At 43.9% G+C, this 10,951-nt stretch overlaps 1 protein-coding gene across 5 annotated transcripts in view; it reads right to left on the bottom strand.

The window, feature by feature from the left end:
- MYLK (myosin light chain kinase) overlaps positions 1-10,148 on the bottom strand; it is a 223,844-nt gene extending 213,696 nt beyond the window's left edge. For 3 of the 5 annotated variants that reach the window (XM_050899517.1, XM_050899520.1, XM_050899518.1), the window contains exons 1-2: positions 9,995-10,031; positions 7,131-7,203 (exon numbers count right to left, since the gene is read on the bottom strand). In XM_050899517.1, the coding sequence (XP_050755474.1) occupies positions 7,131-7,140 (10 nt within the window). In that variant the 5' untranslated portion in view covers positions 7,141-7,203; positions 9,995-10,031. Of the gene's footprint in view, positions 1-1,530; positions 1,549-7,130; positions 7,204-9,994 lie in introns of those variants that run through there. The other 2 variants (XM_050899516.1, XM_050899521.1) reach the window with 2 other exon arrangements.
- Between the last annotated feature and the right edge of the window lie 803 nt (positions 10,149-10,951).

The following is a 10,951-nucleotide window of genomic DNA, read 5'->3' on the forward strand; positions in this document are numbered from 1 at the left end:
GGAGAGAAGTGGATCTCAAAAAATGGCTGTTGAAGAATCTTCTGTTAACTTGTCGGACACAATGCTGGGCTAATTGGAACACTGAGGCAGTTTTAAAGTTACTCATTTTTTGGGTAGACTCAGCATTCCCACACATCGCACCACTTTCTGAGGATAAGCAATGACCAAGATTCATCAGGGCTTCAGAAAAGGACCTCCTGCCACTGTGACAACCAGACTACAATTCACTGCATGGTTTAATACAGGAATATTGTTTTAGAGATCTGCTTTCTGCCAACATGCTGACCACTGTCTCTTAGTATCTAATGATAATTATCCATAAACAATGCAATAAAATAAAATATACACATGGCTGGTATTCTTCCTCCTGTGTAGCTTCTGGATTAATTTTGTTATTTTATCTGTACTCTAACCCCAGCAAAGGAGCAAGCTGATAAAAAGCAAACATATTAATTACCTCTCACGACAGAGGTGGAAGTGGAACAGGGACAGATACAAACAGCAAAGAATAGGAAATAAAACAATTTAGACCAGTTACAGGTGCCAGAGCTTTTCTTTTAACACTCTTCCCCCTGAAAGCACCTTTTACATCTGTACACACAGTACAGACATCCATAAGTAATTATTTTACCAATCCAGGTAAACCAAGATTTTAATTTAATTTTTAAATCATCACAAAGTTTCATTTTAGAAGCATTTTTTAAATGAACACCATCTTTGAAGACAGTAAGTTATTTATATCTCAAAAAAATTTAATCAGCAAAGCTGTATTTCCTGTCTTGTAAGTGAAATATAAGCTTGGACAGAAGAAAAAAAACCTCACAAGAAGTGCAATTACAGCGAGTTTGTCTTCAAGACAATAAATCCTTTGTTTTGAGGTTCAATTTAGTTCATTATCTTGTAACTCTTACAGTTTTAAAAGAAAATACTTTTGTTTGGTTCTTGGGGAAAAAATTTCTATGCTACACAGATCAAAAATTAACAAGGTTTGACAAAGTTAACTCATGCCTGCCCTTGACACACTCTGTCTCAAAACCTTATGCTTGTAATAAAACGGGCTAGAAAGGAACTAGCACTGGAAAGCTATACAGTGAACTCCGTTCACCACAGAACACATAACAGGCATGAACAGACATGAAACACCACACGTTTTTCTCCTCAGTTTCGTGAGGAGTAGGCTACATTACTACTGTTCCCTACACCAATACCAATAACCATACATTGCTAAGGTAATATATGGGTACCTGTCACACATACAGGATCCTGCACAGTGCTCCTGCCCTGATAAACAATCACAGCAAGTTCAAAGCAGGTTACCTTAGTTGTCAAGCAAAGCACAATATAATAAAAAAACCAAACCAATATAACATCGAGTACTAAAATGTATTTACACATTTACGTTTACTTTTATCATCTCAGACAAAATAAAAAGGATAAAGTGGTAAAGAGTTTGCAGTTAGAGGATACTACATTAAGTCTAAGGTCACGATCACGCATGTGGAGAAAGGAATAAGGTCCACACTATTTTACCTGGAAAAGTATTTGAACATCTCTGACTTTCTGTCCTTGCTGTTGAGATGCCATGGAAGTCGTTAACTTTTGCAACCTTATTTTCTGGATGTCACCGTGGTCCAGTCAGGAACCAGGCCCCCACTTCTGTTCGGGCTAACCAGGACTACCGATTTGGTCTCCATACTTCAACATCCACAGCTATAGCTTGGAAATACCTTGGAGAAGGAATATAACTTCGAGTTTCATATCAGATAAGAGCTGAATAGATTGAATGAGAACTAAATACTTTATTAGTCTTCTGAGATGAACTAGATGATGGCACAATTTCAGGTAAAATGAAGGAGCAATACTTCTGCTGACTAAGTTTAGAAGCATTTGAAGAAAACCCATATAAAACAGGCTTTTAAACAGCCACACTGACTTTTACTCTGTATGAGATGTGCTTAATTGATCAGTAAGTAGCCTAATACCCATGGTTCAGGTTGACTTAAGCATGTAACTTAAGCAAAGTTCCCCATCAGTTGCAATAAAGCTTTGGTCTCACAGCTCAGGGCTGAGGCAAAATGGATTGCGTGCTTTTGAGCCTGACTGGTAGGCGTTCAGGCCAGCCATGCCTGCAGGACATGGCACAGCTCCTGCCTCCTCACTTGCCCCTCAGCGTGAGGCGACTCCCTCACAGATACTCACCACCATCCCACAGCCACACCTTTATTCACATCTCTCACATAACGACATTGTAACTGGCATGAGTGACAGGTTGCATAGTGGGACAGCCTGTCAGGAGGCCGTGAGCCGCCCCGAGCTTGTCCCAGCCGGTTCCCGCTGGCTCCGGCACTGAGGGGGGCCCCCAGCAGGGAAAACCACCACACGCCAGAGCCTGACCATCACACCAAACATCCGTCAGCCAGAGAAGCGCCTGGATACGAAGTGTTAGGGAAATAAAATGGTGGCTGCTGAGGGCTGGAGACACTCTGTGGGGTCCTCCATGGCAAAGGGGGCAGGGACAACCTGCCTCAGCGCTGCTGCGATTCTGTAACCTGCAGCGAGTGTGCAGCAAGCGGAGACTATGAGGAAAAAGGTTGAATAAGTATTTATGTAAGCGACTTCATAATTGTTTGTGGTGGTCTTGTTCCTTAGCATCTGAATCAGTGATCAGAAGTTTGTATTGATTGCCATGAAAATAATAAAAAAATTAATTCTCTGACTCAAGCCTGTTTTGCCAGCAACACAGGGGTATCTTGTCACAAACTCTCCTGCAAGAGCACTATGTGCTGTTAAGGCACATCCCTTAGCAGGGCTGAAGAAAGCGCAGAATGCAAACTCTGCAACTCCCCTGGGAATGCTGAAGTTCAGACTTCAAAAAACAGCAGCCTCTTCCATTCAAATGTGTTCACTCACCAGCACAGACATTTTCACACCAACATGAAAAACTGCTGTACTGCAGAGGAACAGGAAAATGAGTAGGAAGAAGAAAGGGAAATGAAGAAAATGAAACAAACCATCTTTCACCACTCCCCTGTCTGTGAGAAAGATGCACCCAGACATGCATAGACACACAAGCCAGGACCTCTTCCTAGAAAAACTGCACGATACACGCTTAGATATTTGCTTGCCTCTTACTGATAAGAGTTCGGTCAGCACTAAATACCTCCAGCGGGTTTCAAGTTACAGCCAGGGGAAGTAGTACCATAAAATTCCTCACAGCCACCCAAACCATTACTCTTCTATTTTCTTCCATGTGGGGTCATCACACCCCCTCTGGAAAGCTTAGAGGTATGATACCACTGCAGGCATCTTCAGAGAGAGCCTGACAATGGTGTATTATGAGGCTTGTTGTAACATTCTTTCAATATTCTTAAGGTCCAGTGATTTAGAGAAGAGGGTCTTTTGTGTCTCCTGTCAGTTCCAGGAAGCTCCTGTCACTGGCATGGAGACTGCATATGGAAAAGAGCTGCTAAATAGACCAGTTAAAAGAATATAGGCCCAGTTTCGCTCCCACATTACTGAAAACCATGAATGCTGCAACTCTGTTGAGGTCAGAGGAATTGCACTGCTCTGGTGTTGGGGGTGAGACACCCATACACCAGCTGTTAGATTTCAAAGCCAGGGCTTCCTCTGCAACCGTCTCACAGGCTCTGCCTGAGATACACCCTGAGGCCACCACAGCCGGAATGTCAGCGCTGGAACAGCGGCAGCATGTGTACAGGCAGATCCCACCAATCTAACCCACAACAGCACTGGAGTAAACACTGCACAAAACAGAAAAGGTTTCTCATCTCCAAAACTAGGCTGGACTTGAACTAGTGATGTGGAGAGCTAGTAACACTTTCAGACATTGACTTAATACTTTCCTCTTCTTCCACCAAAGGAAAGGAAAGCTTGTGATCACAAAAGTTCTAAGGTAAATAACCTGAGTAAAGCAGACCATTTTGACAAATTTCTCTTTCCTGTGTATTTTAAACACAGCCTGCTTATTGCTTGTTTTGTAACTTTCCTTTTGATATAATCAACAGTCTAAGACCACACAGACAGTGGTTCCCTGACCTAGACTTTGTGAATGCTTCTTACAGAACGTGCCCTCACACTTTTTCCTTACCCAGTCAGACTGTTAATCCTTGTTCAGGAGAGATAGTCAGTGATTTTTTTTTTTTTTTTTTTTAAATGACACCGATTACAAATACATGACATAAAAGATGTGAATGAAAAAGCCTTTACTTCAGTATTTAACAAACTGCTTGCATCATTATAAGGAATTAATGGAATGGTATATTTATTCCGTTATGAGACAAGCAACTTCGTAAGAGTTAACACTGCAGAAAATATGATTACACAACCACGTACATTTTATAATGGGGTATTAAAGCAGGCATCCTTGTTATTATTTGCACCGCACGTTTACGCAGTACATGAAATTGTGACTGTCACTTAGGAGATATGAAAAATCTCACATCCCTGTCTCACCTTGTTTATCTATTGTTTTGCACCATGAGTATTCATCAGTTTATAGCACTTAAGAAAACAATATTACCTTGAAATCAAATGCAACAAGGTCCTGATCAGAACTAAGAGCTGGTAGCTGTAGTTCCTTTGACTCATGCTGCCTGCAAAACACAACTCTTACAGGCCTTAGAAGCAAACAGGAAACTTGCAATACTTTCAGGCAGAGAAGAACAGCTAACTCACAAAACAGGGATCCTTTCATTATTTGGAACATCTCAGAGAGTGTCTATGCCAGACCAAGTACCACTGTGTCTCTCCAGTCACTCAAATCCTGATCTCTTTTGTAAGAGTATTTGCAACTCAGTCCTTGGTATCCCCATTACCCAGTCATCCCTTAATATTTTGCTAAGATTGACAATCGGGATAGTGATTTTTTGGTACTTAGCAGCATTTCTCACTGAAAGCTGGATTACACTGGTTTAGACAGTATATAAAAGGTTTTGGGATGAAACTACAGGCTTGGCAGTCAGATTATCCTTCACTACACAGTTCCGATATCATTTTGGGTACATCTTTCTGTTCAGATATCATCCTGTCACTCTGCAAATACCCCAGATTACAAGACAGCTGAAGAATAACAGAAGAAGCAGTAAAAAGACAACTTAGAGCAATGGTCTTAACCTGCTGTGCAACAATTAGAAATAAACTGCAGTGGGTGTATAAAACAGCACACGCCATCACTCACTTTCCTCAGCCAGGAGGTCTGCAGCTTCAGACCACCTGGGGACTCTCAGCAATTTATCACATTTCACAAGAAGAAACACCAAGTGATGCACATGACTGGCAACTAGAGCATCTCTTCCTTCTCCCACAGGTTATATCTTCTACTTTCAAACAAAATATATGATATGTTTTAAATCCTTTCTTGATGAAGAAAATAACTTAAAACCTCCCTCGGTGACAATTCTGTATCCTATGGTGTATCAGCTGCATCACAAGCCCTAAAAATGCCTTTGGCACCAGGAATCCTGTGCATACAAAACAGCACTTCAGTCTGAATAATTAATATGCCATCAGCTGGCCATGTTTTTGGCAAGTGAGTGAATTTAATCCAATTACAGCAAAGGTGATGAGGTCAAGATGACTCTTACTGAAGAATCACCAGCAAGACTGTCCTCAAAACATAAGACACTGCAGCTTGCTAGACTTATGTAGAGAACTGACACACTGTAGTGAAGTTCAGCAATGCTCAGACTTGTTATAACAAAGGTAAGTGCCAAGAAACTGCTTTGTGCCAGCAAGCAGAAGAGGAAAGGGATTCAGCAAGAACACACTTTGTAAAGCACACTGTAATCCTAAGCACTTAATTGCCTTTGGCAAGAGCTGCATCCCATTGCTCTCTCAGAAGTCCTTTTATCTGCAACTTGATGCTCACAGCTACAGCAATGAATGGAGTGGGGGAGGAGAAGAAACTGGAGGAATCAGTGAGCGCTACGGCTACTAGTCTGTGTTTGCTGAACTACCAAGCAAAATATATAAAATATTGGGATGTGCAAGGCCTGATCTGCACATCCGATGACTCTGGAGAGCTCCCATAGAAGCAAATGAACACTGACTTGCATCCAGGCTCTTTAATCACCTACAGAGGCAGGGAAATTTGTTGTAGAGTTACACACCTGTATTTATACTTCAGTATTTATGTAGGAGTGGCCTCACTTCCATTCTGAGTGAACCCGTATAGGTCAGTGTAAATTTGAAGGTATAGCCAGAGTTTGTTTCTTTTCCCTGTCTCTGCTTATAATGCAGCATTCACAAATATTTTACAATATGTTAACCCTAACTCATTGTTCCCACATAAATGGAAGACTCAAAGGTAAATAATGCACCAAGCCTCTTTAATTAAATAAGGAGTTTGGGGGAGGAGTTTCTGCAGACCCTTTTAAATTTTAAAGCCTGCCAACTGGAGGAACAAAAGGTAGATTAGGCTCACATGATAAGTCCCAGTAAACCTGAAAAGCCTTTGTTAATAAGTCACTAAGGGATTTTTTTTTTTCCCCCTAGAATTTCTGCTCGCAAGAAGTGAGAGTTAAGATTATTCGAGCGGGTTTGGTTTCCAGCAGCATTAAATCGGTATATGCCTCATGGAGCTCTAATCTCCTCATTTCTATAGAGCTCAATTCTCCTTTCATTCCTACTAAAAGAGAACCAGTTATTTCTAGCTTTTATATAGGGAGCAGCTGCTGAAACTTCAGAGGAAAAAAAAGTTTATGAAATTCATCAAGATTCCCAGGCAAATTAAATGGGAATTCTGTATCAGCTTTAATAGCAACATCAACAACAACAGAGGTACAAATGTATTTTCATTTCATTTTGGTATTTCTTTCATGTAGCAGGTTGCAAATGATCCTTTTAAGTTGCCATTCATAAGTTAGCATTCAGTAGCTTGTTCACGGAGCCAAATGACATGTTAGTCTGGCAATTAGTATACTCTTCTGTTTGTAGAGAGGCTTAATGAAGACATTATTAGAGACAGACCTTGCTGTAGCACATTCAACAAATCCTTTACAATTGCTCAGGAAAGACCCAGATTTTAGCAAAACCCATACTGTAATCATAGACAACATAGATGACATTTAAAGCTGTGATACATTTAAAAGAAAGTCCAGAGTCCATCCTACCTGGATCCATCTGGCTTCACTGATGAATCTTTTTCAGCACTATCGATCAATCATATCTTCTCTGCATGCAGTGCTGAAATCCAAACAGCATATGTAATCCTAATGTACATCGCGGAAGAATTTCCATCAGTGAAGGGGATGAAGGCAGCTGTACAAGGTTTGCTAAGATCCTGTCTGGAACAGTGGATGCCACTGTCATCATTCAGGCCCAGAAAAAGTTTAAAAAAGTCTACTGCAACAGGTGTAGCAACATGTTTCTAGAGCATTGAGAGAAAGGACATCCTACCTTCCACTGGGAGGTTAAAAATGAATAATTTAGCATCAGAGAGAGAAGAGGGTATTAACCAGCCAAGGGGGGGGGGGGGGGGGGGGGGGGGGGGGGGGGGGGGGGGGGCGGGGGAAGTTACCTTCATTACCTCCTCACTCGTACTTGTGGAGTGAAGTTTGGAAAAGCTATTGAATACAGCTCTAAACACAGCAAAAGCAAACAACTGCAGCATGTTTTACTATGAACTTGACAAGTTTATGAAGGAGATGAGATGAGTCTTTCTGCAAAAACAGGATGAAACGGTCCAAGATCCCTTCTAGCCCGTGCTCAGGCCTAAACCCAAACTACCTAGAAGAGTCCAACAACCACAGACTGTGGCTCCCAGTTCTCCAGAGTCTAACCAAAAACTTCAACCGTCTCCCTACATGGCTCTGAAACAGAGCTTCTGAGCACACTTTCCTGATTTAGACACCCACAACTTTAAGGCGCAGCATTTGGAGCAGTTCTGAACTCAGTTTACATCTGCATTTTGTTTTAGGAGCGCTCTGAAAGTAATTTGTAGCTGTTGGTTTATAGTCTTTCTAATACAGTGTATTTGGCCTGCGTAAGGATATTGGTATGGATTTTGATTGACTGTAAAAATAGGATCATCGCCCAGAGGAAGTCCTAATGATCTTAAAGGAGCAGTCAGGGAGAACACAAAACAGACCAAAAACTGGTGAAAAATCATGCTTCTCTTACATTTAACTTAAGCCAATGACAATACGTAATCACTGCTTATTTCAGACTTCACAAATTCCCTTTCAGCATTATGCAAGCAAACCAACAGAACTTCACTGATTTATTTCCTTCATCCTCCTTCGCACCATGTAGCAAGGCAACTAAAGCTATGGAGAGATGCTTGCAACAGCAAAGTATCAGATTTCTAACTTTCTTTGCAGCAGACCTTTTAAGATTTTCCTACAAGACCAATAAAAATTGGGTCAGTGACATTAACTAGTGTGAGCCTCCCACATTTATATAAAATCCTAGCTGTGATGTGTATTAAACCAGGCATTTTCTTTCTGCTTATGTCTCTCTAAAAAGGTTAAATACCATTAATATATCGCACATCGGCACAGGACGTGCTGCCTATCCTTCTAGTGGCTGGTCTTCTGGTGGCAAACATTCTCCTACTACGACCAGCAAAGTCACTCCAGTTACTGCTGGAGTTAAAACACTTGTCCTGTAGGGTTAGAATGCAAAATGCTGAGGACAAGTGTAACATAGGTGTATTATGGAAACGTGTTATAGTGAGCACTATGTTACAAACTACAGTGCACATAGGGACTAGCTACAGAAGAACAGTATCATTTGAGGAAACAGAAAACACTGTGGATGCATGCCAGATGAAAATTAACTATTCATGCCATCTGACAGTTACTAGTAAATATGATTCTGGTTTAAAAACAGAAGGCTCCTAAAGCGTGCTTGTAGAGCCTAGTTCCAGGAACATCTCAGAAAATATAAAGTTGCACAGGAAGACACATACCATATTTGGCAAATAATAATGCAAGTCATTAGGAAAAAAAATAAAGATGTGTGCAGGAACTAAGGGGAGGGAGAGAGTCGTTCTGTTTGGGATTTAAAATGTGAGAGGAATTACTCCTTCCCTTACAGCTTCACTGACAGAAATGGTATTTCCAGCACTCCACTAAGAGGTGGCATCATTTTGGAGAGTCTTGGTGGGGAACACCCCTTCTGTGTGTCATATAACTCCATGCTCACCCTCCACAGGGTTCAATGCTCGGAAACCCTCAGAAGCAGGGTGTGTGGAACCAGGTATTTGCACTTAACACGCTCAGCCATTCCCTTTGTAGAGAGCATAATCTAGGCTTCAAAACACTTTTGATTCTGCTTCCTGACTCTGGGAGAAGTATTCCTATGAACTTACTCTGCAGAAGACAAAGCTGGGGCTAAAAAATATCTTTAAACTGTAAGACAAGGGAAGGATTCTCTGTCTTTTCGTCCCTGGTCTCCAGCCCCTACTAGTCTGCCATGCCACTCCCTCCCAGTCTGAGCGCAGGGATCGGTGCCAGGCCAGAGTCCAGATGTGCACATACAGGAAAGAGGATTAAATGGCAAAGAATCCCAAAAAGCATATTGCTCCATAGCGTGAAGGCAGCACGCAGAGAAGTGATTTCACCTCCTCCTCCCCCTCCCACCAAGTTAATGATTTTAAGCATTCATCTCCTTCCCCCATCCTTATGCAGTGTGTTTCAGTGGTGTCACCAGGATTTATCCTTCTCTGAGACCCTAAGTGTGTTGTGCAACATGGTACAAATTACTTTGTGAACGGCAGAAGTTCAAAAAACCCAAACCACATACATTTTGTCTGAAACATGAAAGATGTAGATGTGCAGTGAAGGAACATTTCTACATGTGCCTCCACATATGCACCCTTATATTTGAAAGGCTCAGAAGTCCAAGGGAGAGCCAAAGAGATGATGATTACAGCCTCGCCTATAAATACTTGTTCTTAGTAATCCTTTGCTACCTACCAACAGAGAACAATAAAACTGTAACAAATCACACATAAAAGATGACAAGTACTTACTACCAGGTTTGCTTGCTCTCGGATTAGTGTACTCTGGGAGGGGAGCCGCAGGTGAGCCCTTCTCCCTGCCGGCGCCCAGCTGACGCTCTTGCAGAGGAAGGGATGGGAGCTGCGTTGAGACACCCGCAGGAAACCCGCGGCTCGGATGCTCCAAGCCGGGCATGTGCCCGCAGCCGGCGCCGCTGGGCTGGCCCACTGCAGCGCGGCTACCTCGTCCCTTCGGAGAAGCAGGTTCCCCTCCTCCTTCTCCGCCTACTCCACCTCCCCCTTCGGAGGATGCCCCGGTACCCCCAACCCGTGCCCGCCCCCGGGCTTCCCTCCGCGTCCCGGGGCGCAGCCGGCAGGGAGAGTCCCGCGGGTCCGGGGAGCGCTGCCGGAGCCACTCCGCCGCCGAGCTCCCCCAGCCCCGGACCGGCGCCTCCGGCCGCAGCCCACCGGCCGCTCGGCGCGGCTCGCAGCCGCTGCCCGGCGCGCTGCGGGAGCGGGGGAAGCGCGGAGCCCGCGGGGGAAGCGGTGCCCGGCGGCGATACTCACTGCGGTCAGCGCGGCTCCCGTTAACTCCTTCCCTGCCCCGCCAGCGCGGGCTGGCGGCCGCCTCGGAGCCTTATTAGGCAGCGGCCGCGGGGCCGGGGGGAGCCCCGGGCCCGCCACAGCGAGCGGCGGTGGCGGGGAGGGGCCGCTCGCCCGCCCGCCCCGGGCTAGCCCAGCACCTGTGGAGCGCGGCTCGCTCAGGTGTAAGCGGCTAGGTATGGGGGCCTGTATTGGGGAGCGTATAGAGCTGTGTATGTAGGGGGTGTATGAGGAGTGTATATGGGCGCTATGAGATGTATACAGAAGAGTGTATAGGGATGTGGTGGCTGTATAAAGTGCATATGGGGGTGTAGACAGTGTGTGTATGGGGACTGTATGGGGTGCATCTGTGAGGAAGCATTAAGAGGTGTGTTTATGGGCTTGCAT

This window comes from Gymnogyps californianus, chromosome 7, assembly GCF_018139145.2.
Source record: "Gymnogyps californianus isolate 813 chromosome 7, ASM1813914v2, whole genome shotgun sequence".
NCBI classification, from domain to species: Eukaryota; Metazoa; Chordata; class Aves; order Accipitriformes; family Cathartidae; genus Gymnogyps; species Gymnogyps californianus.